Source organism: Babylonia areolata, chromosome 6 (assembly GCF_041734735.1).
Source record: "Babylonia areolata isolate BAREFJ2019XMU chromosome 6, ASM4173473v1, whole genome shotgun sequence".
Lineage (NCBI taxonomy): Eukaryota > Metazoa > Mollusca > Gastropoda > Neogastropoda > Buccinidae > Babylonia > Babylonia areolata.
In genome coordinates, this window is record NC_134881.1 from 32,269,376 (window position 1) to 32,288,888 (window position 19,513).

General features: G+C 40.8%; 2 protein-coding genes across 2 annotated transcripts; one reads left to right on the forward strand and one right to left on the reverse strand.

The window, feature by feature from the left end:
- Positions 1-47: 47 nt before the first annotated feature.
- On the forward strand, positions 48-6,873 carry LOC143282944 (WASH complex subunit 3-like). The gene is made up of 6 exons (XM_076588847.1): positions 48-233; positions 908-1,072; positions 2,667-2,828; positions 3,466-3,564; positions 4,882-4,946; positions 5,461-6,873. The coding sequence occupies exons 1-6, from the start codon at positions 183-185 to the stop codon at positions 5,561-5,563; spliced, it is 645 nt and encodes a 214-aa protein (XP_076444962.1). The 5' UTR covers positions 48-182; the 3' UTR covers positions 5,564-6,873.
- On the reverse strand, positions 5,759-18,689 carry LOC143282943 (neuropeptides B/W receptor type 2-like). Its single transcript, XM_076588846.1, has 6 exons — positions 18,491-18,689; positions 13,507-13,777; positions 12,340-12,475; positions 10,645-10,836; positions 8,601-8,815; positions 5,759-7,880 (listed from the first exon to the last, which is right to left on the reverse strand). The coding sequence occupies exons 1-6, from the start codon at positions 18,660-18,662 to the stop codon at positions 7,772-7,774; spliced, it is 1,095 nt and encodes a 364-aa protein (XP_076444961.1). The 5' UTR covers positions 18,663-18,689; the 3' UTR covers positions 5,759-7,771.
- Between the last annotated feature and the right edge of the window lie 824 nt (positions 18,690-19,513).

Consider the following 19,513-nt stretch of genomic DNA (forward strand, 5'->3'; position numbering starts at 1 on the left):
GCAGTTATTTTTAGCAAAATATGAATATGCTGCCCTGCCTTAGCCTTGACCTTTGCATGTCAACACGCCTCTCAAAATGTGTGTACCAATCTCGTGACAGACGAGGACCACCACCGTGTGTCGCTGTGCACTTTAAATCATCTCTTTGATTTGTGAAAAATTGTTTAGCTCATCGACGTATCATGGACGCTGATGGTCTACCCCTTGTTGGTCCAGGAATAGACTACACAAAGGTATGTACTGATCACCATTTCACTGACACACATGATCGTAATGGAAGTAATACCAATAGAACTGGTAAGATTACAGTTCACTTGTAAAATGATGAAAATGAAAATGAAAACCAAAAATACAAAGTACAAGTCATTAGGCTATTGCACAGTTTACTGAGAATTGTAAGATACTTGTTCAGGTATATCGGGATTGGTGTAGGGTTTGTGTTGAAAATGTAATAAGACAAAATTTCCTTTCAAGTCTCCCACTCACCCCACTCTTGCTCGCTTATTAATGAATTAAAGAATACCTTTATGCTCTTCCTTGCTCTGTCGCATTCTGTTTCCCACTCTGTCAGTCTGACTGCCTCTCTCTCTCTCTCTCTCACACACACACACACACATTTCGACCTAATGAACAAAAGATAAAGAGAAAATGAAATAACATTAACAATGAGCTACTACGCCTTGTGAAAAATTGTAACAATAGCAGTGGTGCATGTATTCAGACTTTGGCCTTAGCAGGAGTAAAATTTCATACAACTCAATACAGAAGCAACACTTGTTTTCTTGATTCTAAAATTTTGAATTATTAAAGTATGCATACTTGTGATTTCATGCACTTTTTATTGAAAGGTAAATCTGAATTATATTGAAATGCACAGTTTGTTTAAAATGTTTGTGTTCATTTTCAGGTTGAGGCTATCAACCAGAAGCGTACAATAGCCTTTATCAACCATTTCATCACTCACACTTCACGTTTCTTGAATCGGTTTTCCTGTGTATGCGAGGAGAAACTAGAAGGCCTGCATGGGCGCATCCAGCAACTGGAGATTTCACTCAGTCTCTTAGAAGCAAAGGTTAGTATGGTTCTTCCTATCCATACCAAATCAAATGTTGTGTTTTTTTCCCTTTTCAGCTCGGAGAGTCCAAGTATTATGCTTGTAAATTAATCATTAGAAACTGAGAAAGAACCATTTTATCAGTTCCTGTCAGCCATGCATGTTTTAGTTTGACCCATTCAAGAATGAACCTTTAAAAAATGAGAAAATGAAAATGCAGATATGATCAAGAGCAATTAGTACATAAGTACTAAAATAAAAAAAATACAGAAGTATTTTGAAAATTGAAGTGTAACTGGTTTGGATTTATCAAGTAAAATTGTTCAATTTGATATAAGTAAACCGTGATGGTAGGTTAAATTTGTTTTTTGTTTTTTTCCACCTCATCAATCACTCGAGTGCTGAACCTTGATGAAATAAGATCAGTATTGTATAGATTTGGAAGGCAGAACTCATTATTTTTGTGTACTTTCTATTAATTGGTGTAATTAATTTTTGTAAACAAATATAATGGAATCCCTGGAGAAAGAAGGCCAAAATACAGAGTGGTGACTGACATTCTGACCTTTGCCTTACTTTGTCTTAACCATTAAACCCTGGAGAGTTTACAGCCTCAGCAAGCTTCCCTGCCTTTTTGATGCAGTACAAATTAGAAAATAATACAGAAGTCAGCTGTTTTTTTCCTTCAAATTGACATGTGTTGACAAAGCTAGAAATACTGTAAACGTTAGTTCCCTTTGCTTGCGGTTTATGCAAAAATAGGAACATGGAAACAGTGCAATGAATCAAATTTGACGCCTTTGTAATGCTCAAGTGCAGGGTTTAATGAGTTAACTCATTGGTGACTGGACTGACCAGCATGCTCATCAGCTGCAGTCAAGGGGTTAAACTTAAAGTCAGTCACCAATTAGCTTGCATGTCTGCAGAAATCAAGGGATAAAGCATGTTTTACATCAATTAGATAGTCACAGAGTCAGATTTATTTGCCAGAGTCTGCACTAGTGGGTCACAGTATGTTAGATAAAAGTAATTTTAGAGAAAAAAAATTCATATTATGAATGTCTAAATGATAGCATGTGTTTTATTAAACAGGAAATGGAGAGCCCCGTTTTAAGACTGGGTTATTGGAGGGACTGAAATGTTGTATGATTATATTTTCAAAGACAAGCATATCATCAGATAATTACTGAAATATATTCAACATCAGAATATCCTATTATCAGTAGTTATTGCTGTTGGTGGCGGTGGCTTTGTTGTTACTTTAATCATTTTCAATTTCTCTAGTTTATCATTTTATGATGAAAGGTATACACATGTGTGTGTGTGTGTGTGGCTGATCTGTATTGATGCATTTTAATGTGTTCAGCTGGTAGCAGTAGCTTTGTTATAATTTTATCATTGCCACTTTCTCTAATTCATCATTTTATGATGAAAGGTGAGTGTGTTGTGTGTGTATGTGTGTGTGTTCATGTGTGTGTGTCTGTGATCTGTGTGCAATGCATTTATATATATGTGTGTGTGTGTTCAGTTGTCTGTCCTTGATTTCTGTGACAGATTGATGCATGCATACATGTGCATGTTGTTTATTTGTAAAACATTTTTTTGTGTTCAGCTGTCCTCGATTCCTGGTCTTGAAAATGTTACTGCTCCCACAACTGCCACCACAACCCCCAGCAGTGGCACGGCAGCTGCACCAGCAACAGAGGCCACAGCAGCAGCTCCGGCAGCAGCAGCCCCACCTACAGACTCTTCATCATCAGCACCTGTCCCTGTGGTATATTACCATGTCTGTAATGTGCTTGAGATTGTGTCAATTGACTGAGGGAGGCACTGAATATGTAAGTGTATCCATCTGTTCCCGGTGGCACTGATACATTTTAAAACTTGATGTATTTTGAGAGAGTGAGCTTTTGTAACAAATTTGTTCATCACATATTTTTCCATAAATGGCTGTGATCAAAACCCAGATGATATTTTGCCAAGAGATTGTGTTCAATGCTTTTGGATTTGTAAAACGTTTTTGTAAATAATTTGCAAGAAATGAAAACAGGCTGGTTAACTCTTGAGAACTTTCAGCTGGTCAATCCTGAAGGCAAAGGCAAAAGATGAGATGAATAAAGTAGAAATGAAAGAAATGAAGTAGAAGAAACAAAACTGAATTTTTAATTTAAAAAACCCAGTGAATAACAGTAAATGAAATTAAAACGTAAGGACCCTTGATACATTACCATTCTTGAGTCTTAAAACTTCATACATGGCTTAGTTTTGTTATATTTAAATACAGGGTGAAGTGAGGGTATGGAGACAGGGCTGGGATTATCTTTCCTGATTTCTATTGTTTTTGTAAGTTCAGTGGCACACAATGCAGTGAATACAATAAAACCTGTTGTTACATGAACATATGTCCACAGGCTGCACCAGAACCTGAGGCCCCTAAAGAAGAGGCCCCACCAGCCAACCCTGTCTCTAAAGACCCACGTTACATGAAATTCTTCAAGATGTTGCAATATGTGAGTAGACACTAGTTGCATATATATATATATATATATATATATATATATATATATATATATATATATATATATTGAGAGAGATATCAAGAGAGAGATATATATAGATTGATCGATAGATACATACATATATATATATATTGATATATATATATCCCTTTCTTCTGCCATTTCTTTTTTTTCTGCATCCTTATGAACTGTGTTTTCTTCCAGAAGAATTGTGTATTTGTGCGTGCACACATGCTTATTGTATGTATTGGTTTTCAAGGCATACCATTTATATGGCATTATATATTATATTCCATTTTTTTTAAATATTTAAAAATGCACTAAAAAGTCATCTTTAGATTTCTGCCACAGCAAGAAAATGGACTGATATGAAGGGAAGAAAAAGTATATTGACAAATGTGCTGTATAAGCTATTTGTATATTCTGTATAGCATATTGAGAACTAGGCTATGCCAGTCTTGAGTAAAAGCTAATTTGCGTTTCCACATTTCTTGTATCATTGCTGCTGTGTGCACATATCAAATTAACAGTGTAAGGACAAGTCCAAAACTTCCTTTTTGAGGAAGTGTCTGGAACTGTTATAATGTATCTTTTATTTACCTGTGTGCTAGCTGAATTGGTAGCATAGTCAGCATTGATAATAATAATGATAGTATTTTTATAGCGCTGAATCTTGTGCAGGGACAAGTCTAAGCGCATTGACTCGAAAGTTGCATACCTTTAAATAGAGAAAGTTCCTTTTATTGTTGTTTGATGTGCTGTATCTTGAAGCGTGCTGATACATCATTTAATAGAGACCCCTTCAAGTTATAGGTTAAAGCGCAATAGGTGGGTAAAGGGTCAAGATTTTTCCAATCTCCCAGCTCAACACATGTGTAGGCCTGCTTCTGCCGGAACCCCCTTCGTGTGTATATGCAAGCAGATGACCAGATACACATGTTAGAGATCCTGTAATCCATGTCAGGGTTCGATGGGTGATGGAAACAAGAACATACCTAGCATGCACACCCCCATAAACAGAGTATGGCTGCTTACATGGCAGGGTAAAAACGGTCATACATATAAAAGCCCACTCGTGTGCATACAAGTGAATGTGGGAGTTGCAGCCCATGAACAAAGAAGAAGATAGGTTAAAGGTCACATAGCCTTTTATGGCCATTTGGGAAGTGATTCCATATCCACTGTGTCTAGGGCTTGGCATAAGAATGCAAGCCCGATCTTCTTCTTCCACCATGATACACTGAATAGATCATTTCAGTGTTGTAATTATTGTTATTTGTTGTGATTACAAATAATGTTTTGTGACAGGGTATACCAGAACATGCGGTAAAGAACAAGATGGGCATGGAGGGACTGGATCCAAATATGTTAGAGTGAGTACTGACTGCAAGAAAAAATGTCCTTAGTGATGGTGTGTCATTTCAAAAACACTTACAGACGCTCATGTGCACTCTTGCATGCATGCGTACACACACACACACACATACACCCATGTATTTGCTTGTGATCACTCAATCTGACAGAGTGGTATAAAGATACCACTAAAAGAAGTGCCTGCATTTTAAAGATAGCAGCTGTCACTTATTCTCTCTCACTTTCTCTCCCACTGTCTCCCTTAAGCACAGATTAAAATATTCTTTTTAATCACTGTAGTCATACTGTGGAAAAAAGTACATTATGTCAGAATATCAAAACTAAGACTGCTGCTATAAAATAATCTTGCACTTATGCACATCTAGTGTCAATGGTAACATGAATGGTATGTATGTGTTTGTAAGAGGCCGTGTCCATGTGTCATTGTGTGTAAAATGAACAAAATAATATTGCCCATGATTATTTTTGTTTGTTTTATTATCCCTCAACAATTTCTGCTGTAATTGTTGACAGCACTCCTGATGCTCCTGCCCCGCCAGATGATGCCCCCAAGAAAGACGATGACGACGATGACACTGATGAGGCTTCCGACAGTGATGCCAGCTTCAGTGATTAACACTCTGCCAAACAGACTGTGGGAAGGAGGGAGGACGGAAGAAAAATATCACACAGAAACTGTCAAATCAACCTCAAGCTTAAATTTGGGGTGAATCCACAAAAGAAGTAATTTATTGATGAAGATAATAGTATGTTGTGTCAACATTAATTAAGCTGGTTGGAGACTTTAAAAAGAAGTGTTTCAAAAAGTGTGTAATACTAGGTTCAGAGTTGTCACCTGATTCCTGGACATTTCTCAAGAAAAAGACCAATGTAGTTGAAGTATCAAAGCTATGGTTCTCAAACAGACCAATGGTGTCAGGTTTTTCAAACACTGCATTGGAAAATTGGGATATACAGATGACAGATCACACAAAATCATTATCAGTCAATTCTGCAGCAAAATCAAGAAGCTTGTCCTCATCTCAGTCTATATGTTTTTGTTAATCCATTCTCTGTTGGTTCCACTTGTCCTTTGTTGTGGAAAGGACATTACCTGGAGATATTTCAAATGGGCAGTAAAATAAGGTTGTTGGTGTATTGTCAAACATCAAGCAACAGAAATTACTAAATGGCATGCAAATGGTGCTGTAAATATGATATCTTAGTGCTGTTAACTGCATGTGATTATGAAGCATTCATGGTTAGGTTCGGCCTTTCATTTGTTATTTACTGAATCCATGATGAAGTTTCTGTGTTCGTATTCTATCTAACGTATGCGTGCACACACACACACACACACACAAACATGGACACAGACCCACACACGCACACAGACACACACACATTGCAGCATACACACCCAAATGTCTTCATAATACTCAACAGTTTTTCACAATTCAGCACAGGTGTAAAGAACTTACAGTGCTTCAGTTCTCTTTTATGTTTTTACACATGCACACATACATTCATGTTCATTATATGAAAATTCACTTCCGTTTTGCTGCTGCTAAGATATTACAAGAAAAATGTCCAATGATGAGATATCCTGCCAATAAGAGTTTACTGTAGGGTATGGAAAATGTTTTTGGTAAACATCAAGCATTCCTTTGAAGGGCAAAGGATGAATTCATGTCCTTTTTTGTTCAAATATATCATTATTTTACTGTTTTATGAGTTCATGCCACTTTCTGTTCAATCATTTCATTATTTTACTTGTTTTAATTTATGAATGAAAGATGTGTGTTGAGCAAAAACTGTGCTGATGAAGTTCACTGGAACAAATGCATTGGAATTGTGGATACTTTGTATGATATATGCAATTTGTACTGAAGTGTATGCTGTTAATCATCGCAGATATAAACCAAGGAATAAACGTTGATGAAAGATGATGTGAAGTGATGCATACAGCAGAATATGTTGTTTTGTTTTAGTTGTTGTTGTTTCCCCCCCACACCCCACAATACGCCTCTCACTGTCAAGTGTGTTTATTATCTTCTAAAGATGTTTCTTCTTTTTCTTCTTGTTTTCCAGTTCTGTTGTTCCAAACCTTCACATTTATATGGATTTTGATCCAAAGACATTGTGGGCTACAAATGCGATTGACCACGTGTAAGCGCATGTGTGTGTGTTTGTGTGTGCATTTGCATATATGTATATTTGCACATGCATATATGGTTTATTTGCTTTGTTTCTTTGTTTGGGTTTTTTTCCTACCAAATTTGATTTGGCCATACAAACATACAAACATGCACACCCATGCATACACACACACACCGATACACACACAAACATACACACACACATACACACACACACACAAACAACATTCCTTCAAAACGTTGCTATCAACCAAAAATGTAGACATGATCAAGTATGTAATATGTGTTTTTTGGCTGCAGTATGTGTAAGATGTGGTCAGCCTTGACAAACATTAAACTCAGTTTCCAGTGAAACAGAAACGCACAAAAGACATGATTTCATGAAAATGCTTTGCTTCAAAACCTGGATGTAACAGAGCAAGCAAAAACAAGAACACACAAGAAGCAGATGAAGGTATTCAATGGCGGGATTGAGATGCTGCAGTACCACCAAAATAAGCATTTATAGATGTGTACGTGGAATAAAGACAGATAGAAAAACCTTTTCAAAAGGAAAACTATTTCTCCATACTAGGCTCAGTAAAGGTTGTGACGGTCAAGTGTTCCTATTTCATTCCAGAAAAGCAGGATCTAATCGGTTTAATGTCATTTTCAGCAAACAAAGATACTGATTGTCCTGAAGCTTTCTAGGACATTGATGGTTTTTTCGTTGACTGAAGGGATGCTTGCTTCTCCATCTTTGACGCAAAACAAGGCAGAAACAGGCGCACAAATTCTTGTCGAAATCTGTTTCCGCTGCAAACAAACACACATGAAGGCTGAACTGTTTTGTTTCATAATGCGATAGCATAAAAATGAAGAAAAAAAAGGGTCTGCAAAAAACATTTTCAAAGGAGCTGGCCACCCCCTACCATTAGGCCAGTTGGCCCCCCACCTCCCACCCCAACAACCTCTGTCGCAACTGAACACCAGTCACCCGGATTATGCAGCGAGTGATCATCAACTTGCACTTGCCTTTCTTTGTGCTTTCCTGTGCTATTGCTAAAGTCCATGAATGGGGAACAATGAGACTCAAGGACATGACAGTTATAATGTAAGTGCAAAAAACCCCTCATTAAGATAAAACAGACCCATAAAATAGATTATACCCGTCTCTCTCCGGCGATTCTGCTAATAGAGTGTAGGGTTACACCTCTGGACACCACAAGGGCTGGCCTCGTACCGACAGCCAGGACTCTGCCACTGGAGCACAGCCAGGACAGTGCGGACCACCTTCGGACCGCAAACACAGACATCCCCAGCACGCCAACGGCCAGGACACAGCGAGGACCCCCCCTTGAACCGCCATCCAGGACCACGCCCCCACAGGACAACAGGACCAACGCCTCGACCACATCACCCCTCATGGAAAAGACCACTGCCACGAACAACTTGACCCAAAGGGCGAAATGCCAATAGGTCGTTAAACTCACCCAAAAGACCTTGTTCGTTAGAGAAAAAAAGTCACACACCAACCTGAGACAGTAGAGAAGGAAGTTGATGGCGTGGTTGGTGTAGTACAGGTTGTTGCAAATGGTTCGGGTCAGGTGGAACACAGCCTGCTCGTAAAGCGTGGTTCGAACCCATGCGTACCTCTCCACCACCTGGATGACAGCCACTGGGGTGGCCAGCAGGAGAAAGGTGCACGTCACCAGCAACAGCATCACTGTCACGTGACGACTGGCGTCAGCCTGGGAATAACATCAGTCACACAAACGTTCTGTCAGAACAACTAAAGACCCTATAGAAATCAGTGACTCGACATAGACGTTCTGTTAGCGGTTCAGTTCAGTTGCTCAAACTCGAGGCGTCACTGCGTTCGGTTAAATCCATATTCGCTACACCACATCTGCTAAGCAGATGCCTGACCAGCAGTGTTATCCAACGCACTGAATTAGACCTTGAGGGAAACTAAACTAACTAAATAAAAGAAAAATAGATTGATCCAGAAAATAAAACGTTGTTCTCTCAGACCAATCAAAGACCCTATCAGAATGACATCACACGTTCTTCAAGTTCGATTCAGCCAAAATCCCCGAAGACACGTTACTGCCGCCTTTTCTTTGCCGTGAGTGAGAACCAAAATTTGGGTTATGTCCCTTTGTTATGAACATCTATTGTCTGGTTTGCCTGCTTCATCCATTCAGTACCTTCAGCGCATACAAAACTCTGCTGCCCGACTCGTCCTCAGAAAGAAAAGATCAGAGCACACCACTCTTCTTTCGCAACATCTCCATTGGCTCCCTGTCTCACACAGAATAAAGTACAAGATCAGCACTTTATGTTATAAATGTATTTACAAATCTGCCCCTTCCTATCTTTGTGGCTGCCTTCACCTCTACACTCCATCTCGCTCTCTACGATCGGCTTCAGATCCACTATGTTTACGCATACCAAGATTCAAACACTCCACTGTTCTTTCTGTCTCTGGACCTTGCATTTGGAATGAACCCCCTCTTTCGCTTCGTCAGGTCTCCACACTCAGCTCTTTCAAGTCTGGCCTTAAAACCCACCTCTTCCCAAGATAGCCTCCCTCCCCTGCCTCTTCCTTGTCTTCAGTTTCTTCTTCAGTTTTAGTTATGCATGCATGTGAACGACTGGTGTGAAAGCGCTTTGATTTGTCTCTGCTCAAGATTCAGCGCTATATAAATACTATCATTAAAAGAGAGAAGCTGAGGTGATGAACAGTACCGAATGACACAGAATGTTTCAGTCAGACTGTGCTGCGCTCGGATCGGGTTTGTGATATGTGAGGCAAGCAGAGAGAGAGACAGAGACAGAGAGAGCAGGGAAGGATGAGGGATGGGGTGGGTGTCTTTGGTACAACGTCTTTCCAGTCCTATTAATTTTGTTCCGGTCAGATCGTGTTCTTTAGAAGCTCATGTACAAAACGCACTCTTGTATCACCAGAAAATCAGTTTTCAACGATTCTACGCTCAGTCAGCGTATATGCAAGTGAAAGAAATTATTCCTGCGCGCATATATACTGACTGAACAATAGAACAACCAATTCATATATTTTGCGTGAGAAGGGCAGGCCTATAGACTCATGGTCATCACTTCGTTTGCATTGGCCTATATGGTTCCGAGACAAAGCAGTCATTGTCGTCAGATGGGTGGTTTAGGTGGTACTCCGGGCTCCGCGTTTTGAATTAAGCGCAGGCATCACTGAACACCATCGAGAATGACCTAACGCATTGCAGGGTCTCCTCCAGAATGTATAGCCGTATGGCGCGACTACCTGACATTGTGGACTGCTGCCACTGGGAGTCTCTTTCTCTCTCCCTCTCTCGAGCTCTTCCCCTAACTCCCAATCTTTATCTCTCTCTCTCTACCACTATTCCCCTTCTCTCTCTATCCACCACCTCTCCCCTCATCTCTCTGTCTCCGCCACCTCTCCCCTGCTCGCTCTCTCTCTCTCTCTCTCTCTCCACCACATCTCCCATCCCCCCCTCTCTCTCTCTCCGCCACCTCTCCCCTCCTCTCTCTCTCTCTCTCTCTCTCTCTCTCTATCAGTGACCTGTTCGGCAGCCCCAGTGTTGGCGGTGGATCCCCTGAACTTGGCGGCCGCCCTCATCTGTCGGACGATGAGCACGTTGAGGACGGCCACAGTGGCCAGTGGGATGTAGCAGTTGACGCTGCTGGTGATCCACGGCCACACCATGTGCAGGAACCACTGGCTCTCAGGGCTGTCAGGGCCACACGCCTCCGTCTGGTGAACACACATGCACACACGCGCGCGTGCGCACACACACACACAAACACACAAGCACGCACGCGCGTGCACACACACACACAATATATATATGTATATATATATATATATATATAGAGAGAGAGAGAGAGAGAGAGAGAGAGAGAGAGACGAAACGAAACGAAACGAAATAGTTTTTTCAATAATGCCATGGCCCCATTTGAAAGGGTGATTACTGACATATTTTGCCCAAATAAATCTAACTAAAGATATAATCTTAATACATGCTTACAGAAACAAAATTGTGTTCTATTTGACAAATCATGTTACTTACAGAGCGGGGTAGACGTTCAGGAGGAATGGTGTATTTGGTTAGAAACACTCTTGTTAATTAAACAGATGACTGAGGAGAATAAATGTAGATTCTCATAACGTTTTGTTATTTATCCTTCAGTTGATAAGGAACTATTTCATTTGACAATGATATTTTGTATGGGTGTAGATATGTTCCTCCGGAAAAGTCTTCTTATTATCCCGTGTTAAACATTGATAATGGTATTCGTCAAATCGACGATCGCTTGATAGAGAGAGAGAGAGAGAGAGAGAGAGAGAGAGAGAGAGAGAGAGTGTGTGTGTGTGTGTGTGTGTGATGCAGTGAAAACACAATGGAAAGACCACAGTGACGTTGCTGTGTTTTTCTGCTGCAGGACAGTCTGAGATATATATATATATATATATATATAATGTACGCACGCGTGTGCATGCGCGCGCGTGTACAAACACATTCACGCAGTACCAGAAAACATAAATATGATCATACACCATACACACTTGTACAGAACCCACACCCAGAAAACAAGAACATAAAGAAAACTGCTTGATAAAGAGAGACAGACAGACAGACACAAATCAGTGAATCATTCATTCGATGAACTTGTCAATCATAAACCAGGGAACCAGCCATCATACATGTCTGCCGATCAGAAAGGCCAAGAAACCAACCGACCAACCGAAGCTCCAGAAACGGCAGTTCTTTCATGGCTGTTTCTGAATTCGCTACCACTGCCACTAATACCACCACCACCGCTATCACTACTTTTACCAATATTACTGAATATGAAACGTAGAAACAGTAATATTGGTAAAGGTTATGAAATCGACCCCATGCCTCTTTTTCTAACAAAGTGTATGCCTCTTTTACGGAAAGACGGACATGTATTTTTGTCGATTTTTCTGAATCTTGTGCTCCTCTTTTAGCTGCTTTATCAGTAGCTTCATTGCCATGAATGCCCACATGTGTGTGTGTGTGTGTGTGTGTGTGTGTGTGTGTGTGTGTGTGTGTGTGTGTGTGTGTCTGTCTGTGTGTGTGTCTGTGTGCTGTATCTCTGTGTGTGTGTGTGTGTGTGTGTGTGTGTGTGTGTGTGTATTTTGTTGTTGTTGTTGTGGTGGTGGTGGTTGCTGTTGCTGCTTTGTTGTTGATACTCTGCACAATGACGTGCACTGACGTCAGTGACACTGCACCTTCATGACGTCATTCCAGACCATCCTCATGGTGACGAGGTAATGGAAATCCAGGGCCACCACCCCCACACACATCACGGTGACAGCAAGCCGGGCCTTCGTGGGGGTGCACCATCGGTTGGCCATCAGAGGAAACCTTGAGAAACAGCGTGAAAAGATTCGTCAGTACCTCTAACGTCAACATGTTCAGCATTTTCAGGTCTGGTGTGTAAGATAGAGAGCACAGGCACACACAACCTCACACGTACGAGCGATTTTCTTCAGTTTCAACATACAGGTAAACAAGAGAGTCGAGACCTCATTCAAGACTGACATGTGATATACGTTAATTAAACCCGGCACAGGAACTGCAAACAGAAAGGTGCCGCAAGGCAAAGCATCCCCCTACAACGGGTTTTTTTTGTTGTTGTTTTTTTGTGGGGGGAGGGGGGGTGTAAATGATACAAACTATGACCGTTTGGATTGACACCCAGATTTGAATTTATTTGGTGTGCAGTTTGCGGCAGTCCTCGTTTACTGTACAAAGCTTGAGGAAAACTAACTGCAAAACTAAAGCTCCGTTTTGTTTCCAAGTTTGTTAAATTAAACCGAGTTATATGACTCTGACCTCTAATTCATTTTGAACAGGGTTTTTTTTTTCTCTCCACTAACTGGGAACAATCACTGTACTAATTTTGATGAAGACTGGATGCACGACTACTTTCCTTCGTGGCTTGTTTTGACTTTGTCCTTGAACCTTTGACCTTGACTTTATACATGTCAGCTGGGATATAAGCAGCATGATTTGATTTGATTTGAATTTCAACAAGGTTCATGCTTACACACCGGTTAACTTAATGTACCGAGCATGGTGAAGACCGGAAGCTGGATGTCAGCTATAATATGTTAACTAATGGGGACATAAGATACATTGTAGAATAATATGTAGCAGACCATAAAGATTAATTAGACGGATTTTTAAGCCCCCCACCCCCCCCCCCCATCTCTCTCTCTCTCTCTCTCTCTCTCTCTCTCTCTCTCTCTCATATTGACGTTGTTCTTTATAATGGATGTGAACACGGAAGTCCCACCCACGCCCTTCCCCTTCCCCCTTCCCCCTGTTGTCACGGGCACAAAGGCCTAAACAGTAAACTAAACCATTCAGACCTCTCTCTCTCTCTCTCTCACCTGATGGCCAGGTACCGCTCTATCGTCATTCCCGACATGACGATGACGCTGTAGTGGATGGAGAAGAAGAAGAAGAAGTAGACAAAACCGCACGTGCCTTGACGTAACACCTCGTGACCCGGAAACTTCTGCGCCAACCAGAGGATGTTGCACACCTGCACCAGAGTGTCGGACACAGCGAGAGCGGCCATGTAGACAGAGGTGGAGGCACCCGACATGCGGGATGACAGCAGGACACAGAAAGAGATCAGGTTGCCGGCGATACCCAGAGCTGCAACGTAGCACAGCCACCATTACTGCTATTGGTGAGAATGAGAAGGAAAAAAAAGTTGGTAACTGAAGACTAGATAAAAATGAACGCCACAAGAAAGAACAAGAATAGAAGAAAAAAAATGGTAACTGAAACCTAGAATAAAATGAACGCCACAAGAAAGAACTGACAGATGACACCATTTGCTTGTGTTTTCTCGTTCGTAAGAATGAAAAACAAAAACAAAAATAGTTGGTAACTGAAAAATTCAAACAAAGTTTCAAAACAATAAGAAAAAAGTAATAGATAGCACTGTCTATTTGTGATTTCTTTAACGACGACAGAATTATACCAAATATCGTATTGTTGAAAAGCTGTACTTTGATTGTGTGACATAATATCCTGAAACACAACACACAACAGAAAGAAATGGTGGGTTGTTGTTTTTTTAACTATCATATTTGCATAACTGATCTGTGAAATACCTATAAAAAAAATTTTGCGCAGCAGAAAAAAAAACAAAAACACCACTGATGAATGTTGTTTTTGACAACGTCTCAGCTGCAGTATGCTGTTGTAATGAGACTGGCTTATCGTTTCAGCAAACATGACCTGAGTCGGGGTGAAGATGTCGTGAAAACAAACATAAGGTAGAATCAATTCATGCACCTGCCCGCTACATTCTATCCTGCTGAAAGGATATGATACAATCGACTCGAATATAATGATTTTATAAACGTTCGTGGAAAGATGTCACTATGCTGAGCTTCTTTCATAGAGACTTTGTAGTAAACTGACACCACCAAGCGCATAATCATGCTTCTTTCACATTCACAACTGAAGTTGCACTCAAACCTACTTATTCCATTTCCTGTCCCAAGCACAACCACTCTCGGACACGTTCTGTCAGCACTTCACAAAATCATGTCAGTTTCAGGTCACCATGAGAACAGTCATCAGAAAAGACTTAGCTACGCGGTGTGAATTACTTTGATGACGGTCACTACTGCCAGTTGTGATTCATCATTCACTTGACATCACTCACTGCCCTTTGCTGATGAAACAACTGCTTGATCATAGAGTCTGAATGCAAAGAGAGAACATGTGAACTGGGCATGAAATATTCAATGCACGTGGAGGATGACGATGATGTCATTGAGATCCGTCTTGGCTACAGACGACATGATTGGGCCATATTCTTTGCGCCCTCTCTTAGTATATCATGGTGGGGGATATAAAAAATATATAGCGAATCAGCAACATGATGTTCTCGAAGAATATTATATCTTCAGTGGATAAAAGTCGTTCGAATCTCGGTAACGGCGCCTGGGCCCGTATTCATGGGACAAGACAATTTGCCCATGGGCAACTTGCCCACGGCTGGGTAGGGACCCATGGGTAAGCCACAGGTCCGTGGGCAAAGTCAACGTGGTATTCACAACACAATTTGCAACCCAAGGGCAGCTACCCATCACCTATTTTTAAACTGCGAGGGATTCCCCCTTGTGGGCATGCGCGCTGAACTATGGGCATGCGCGCTGAACAAATTGCAATCTCTTCCTGTCGAAAGCGAAAATGTCGAACAAAGTATCACTGAACGAGTCGAGTGGAGAGAAGAACAGGAAAAGAAATTGGACCCACGAGGAAACTATGGTACTGCTGGAGAAAATCCTCGAAAATAAACGTGTGATTGTTTCATCGCTTTCTCCGGACATTACGGCAAAAAAGAAAGCCGAAGCGTGGGAAGCGATCGCGAGCTGTGTCAGCGAGGCGTCGATCAGTTTTCATGGTCGAACCACGAAAGAGGTGCGTGAAAAATTTCACGGGTTAAAAAAAAAATATCGAAAGCGTCAACAGCAAAGGAACCAAACTGGAGCAGGAGCAGTACCCCCAGACACGTACGACCATCTCATCGAGATGATTATTGGGAAGGATTCCCATTTGATTGATGGACTCAAAAAAAGTAAGTGGCCAATGTTATGTTTATTTAATATTTGCGCGTGCTTAATTACAAGTTAAAGTTTTCAACTTAGTTTAAGTTTTGTGCGTGGCATGAGTGTCACTGGGTGTGTGTGTGTTGAGTACAGTTTTAATCAATGTATGCTCTTGAAATTTGATATCGATTTAGTTGCCAGCAGTCGACTTACATTCAGAGTGGAATCGCAGAATGAGAATGAGAATCTGAATTTGTTTCATTACAAGTATTTGTGCAAGAGTCTAGATGCTAGCAATGGTTTGCGAAGAAACCGAAGGGCTTTCCCCCAAAATTTGGATTAGAGTTAGAGATGGGGAGCTACCTACACTGTCCTTATCCTGTTATGTTTTCTTTCAGTTATTTAATTCATGTTTAGTCAATTGTGCAAATTATGTATAATCTGAAATGTGTGTGTGTGTGTGTTTGAGAATGTGTGTGTGTGTGTGCGCATCAGTCCAAGTGTGTTGGTGTGATTAATTTTTTTTCTTGTGTGTGTATGTAGATGAACTTTATATGAGGAGGTTCACGATGGCTTTCGTTTTCCAACATTGTTAATGTGTGTGTGCTTCTCTCTCGGTATATACTTTTATATATAGTTTATAAGGCGCCTGTTGTCCTTTGAGCCCTAATGAAGCACGGAAACAAAGACAAAAATTTAGCATGACAAAACCACACATTTTACCTTAACCACAAACACTTTTTATGTGGCCCTGCATGTTTAACATATTTCTTACATTTTATACTAGTTATTCATTTAATGACTGAGTGCCAATGCTCAAGGCTTTATTACATTGAGTTCATGTAATAGTTACTAAGCGTTGTATTAATTTCATATTACTAGTATCATTAAAGGGTAAAGGGTAAAGGGTGGAGATTTTTCCCATCTCCCAGGTCAACGTCTGTGCAGACCTGCTAGTGCCTGAACCCCTTTCGTGTGTATACGCAAGCAGAAGATCAAATACGCACGTTAATTATCCCATAATCCACGTGAGCGTTCGGTGGATTATGGAAACAAGAAGATACCCTGCACGTGGCATGCATACCCCCGAAAGCGGAGCCGTATGGCTGCCTAAATGGCAGGAAAAAACAAACAGCAACAACATGGTCATACACGTTAAAGCCCACTCGTAAACATACGAGTGAATGTGGGAGTTGCAGCCCACGAACGCAGAAGAAGAAGATCTTTCTCTATATATAAATATAATTTCTCCATGAAAACGTAGCATGACCAGGATCTTCATCACCTACCATGTTGTTTCTGAAGCAGCGTGATCAAGATCTTCACTGCCTGCTCAAAGTTGAGTCAATGAGTTGCTCTGTTCTGTCAATAACAGGCCCTATACGGCGTTGCATACGTGTCTCAGAAAAGACATGTCGAAAGAGATACAACAACAGCACAGAGTCAGAGTCATTTGAAAGGAGCATTCGGTGTTCAGGATCCTACTCATATTTCAGCAGACGTTTTGCTGTGCGGTAACACTGAAGCTTGACAGTGAGAGTTTATGAAGTCATCTGCCAGGCAGTGACGTGTACTCGCCAGAGTTACAAATGACTTCATATTAGTTCACTTCACTGGTTTGTGCTTGTGAGAGGAAAACGCATATTTAGTTCCTCCATCCTGCATTGTGAGTTCAGGCAACGAAGCTATTTACAGGTAAACCAAACAAACCAAAAACAACAACAAAAAAACATGTTCTCGCTGAATGCTGGGACCTCGTGACGCCGAGTGAAAACGTTTTACAGGTGACCAGTGAAGTCTTTTTCGCAAAGTTCCATCTGAAGTATTTCTCTAACATTCCGCAAGTAAATATGTTTCATCTGCTTAAGCAATAAAACCGTATTCAAAAAATCTCATTTCACCATTATTCTTGGTTTTGAATCGTCCCTGTGTGCTATTTCCATCAGTGAATTTGTACGCAGTCGCGTGCATTCAGCCTTGAAGCTTTTGAAATCGGCGAGGCTGAAAACAACATGAGCTGAATTACACTGAAAATTGAATTTACTACTGTGTCAGTTCGATGACCATTGCTTTCAACAGTCTGTCCACGTCAGCATTAAAACTGTTTCAATTGACTGCGAGAGAATATCACAAAAAAGTTTATGTATTTCGTTTCTCTACACATTATATCAACTCCCAAATCCTTGTAAAAATTGTGCAACTGACAACAAACAGCAAGATCAGTACCCGCATCTGCATCCAGACCTAAACCCATCGTGTTAGCTGCCCTTCTATAAGAGAAAGGAGATCTTGCACAGTGAACATTAACTCTGTTCACCCATTCCTACCACCGCATGTGCCTTGTGCCGAATTTCTCATGATGAAACATGCTGTTGTTGGGACAGATACAAATGGCATCAGACGCACACATTTCTCATCAAAAACCATTCATGACGATCTCCACCCAAATACCATTTCTTGTACGTGTTTGAAGAGGCGAACTGACTTAGTTTAAAAAAAGAAAGAAAAAAAAGAAAAAAGAAAAAAGTCTTTATTCAGTTTTACTTTTAGCCCGAAAACTCCTGGGTGTGTGAAATTGTTTTATTCTCTATATTATTTTAAATTTTTTTTGCCCAATGTCATCATACATCTGCTTAAACCTTTATGACATTCATACACATGTCGTACAATGTTTCAAATGTCAACGCTTCCCCCATCATACCTATGTATGTATACAGACTCATCTTCATCCTTTCTGATCACAGATCATGTCACACTGACAAAAATCCAAAAATATTAACGCTCTGTGCGAGAAACTCACCAGAACAGATCGGCACGTAGACATAATCAATCCACAAAGCTGCACGGAATTCCACATACTGAAGAAGACGATCGTCCGAAGAGAGGTAGAGATCAGGGACATTATTGGTCTCTGTTGACATCATAACCAGCGTCGCCGCCATCTGTGACGTCACATTCGGCTCTGACGTCATTTTTACACTGTCACTGTTCAGTTACCTCGAGTCTGAAAACGTTGTGTTCCAAGAGTGATTTATTTACCCTGTAACTTCGAAGAACGACGGCTGCTGGAATTTTGGTGGCAAGAGAATTTTAAAACAAATGAATATCGACAGCGTTTTTACTCAGTGTCAACTGCGTAATGACTTCATGTGAAATTACAACAACAAACAAAAAGAAATAAGCATGAGTTATATAGAACGTCACACATGATCAGTTAATACATGAATCGTATCACAAAACATTTGTTTGTTGTGCATGAAGGTGTAGCCTACAAATGATTTAAAGTTGTGGTCAGTTTTAACTCTCTCCATACGAACGGCGAAATACACGACGTTAACAGCGTTTCACCCCAGTTACCATCATCAAGATATTGCAAGCGGAAAGCTCTTATACTGAAGAGGTGAATGTTGACAAAGAATACCACAATTCTGACGACCGAAGCTAAATGTTGGGTCATTCAGACACCCACTGGACATCCGAGGGGTCTGTGTAGAGGAGAAGAGAGGACTGGCCGTACTGAGTGAGTTAATCCGGAATAAGACTACTTGTCCCTGGTCGTGACGAACTGGACCGGATGCATTAGCAAGAACCATAGTACAACTGCTTCGGCTACTGCTGCTGCTGCTGCTGCTACTACTACTACTACTTAGTGAAAAAAGTAGTGGTAGAAGTATTAGTATCAGCACCACTGTGTGTGCGTGAATGAAACCTGATTGAATGACACAGGAACTGAGCATCCATTGGCAGCTGTCAGTTAGACTCAGGTATTCGGACTGGTGTGCAAATGGCTCCGTGTTTTGTGAAGCGTTTTGAGGTTTTTCTC

Excerpts from the sequence above, each read along its gene's own strand:
- LOC143282944 (XM_076588847.1), top strand. The coding sequence starts at position 183 with ATGGACGCTGATGGTCTACCCCTTGTTGGTCCAGGAATAGACTACACA. Across the intron at positions 1,073-2,666 it reads TCAGTCTCTTAGAAGCAAAG|CTGTCCTCGATTCCTGGTCT; the intron begins GTTAGTATGGTT and ends TTTTGTGTTCAG. Across the intron at positions 4,947-5,460 it reads CTGGATCCAAATATGTTAGA|CACTCCTGATGCTCCTGCCC; the intron begins GTGAGTACTGAC and ends AATTGTTGACAG.
- LOC143282943 (XM_076588846.1), bottom strand. The coding sequence starts at position 18,662 with ATGACGTCAGAGCCGAATGTGACGTCACAGATGGCGGCGACGCTGGTT. Across the intron at positions 10,837-12,339 it reads TCTGGAATGACGTCATGAAG|ACGGAGGCGTGTGGCCCTGA; the intron begins GTGCAGTGTCAC and ends TGTGTTCACCAG. Across the intron at positions 8,816-10,644 it reads ACACTGGGGCTGCCGAACAG|GCTGACGCCAGTCGTCACGT; the intron begins GTCACTGATAGA and ends TGTTATTCCCAG.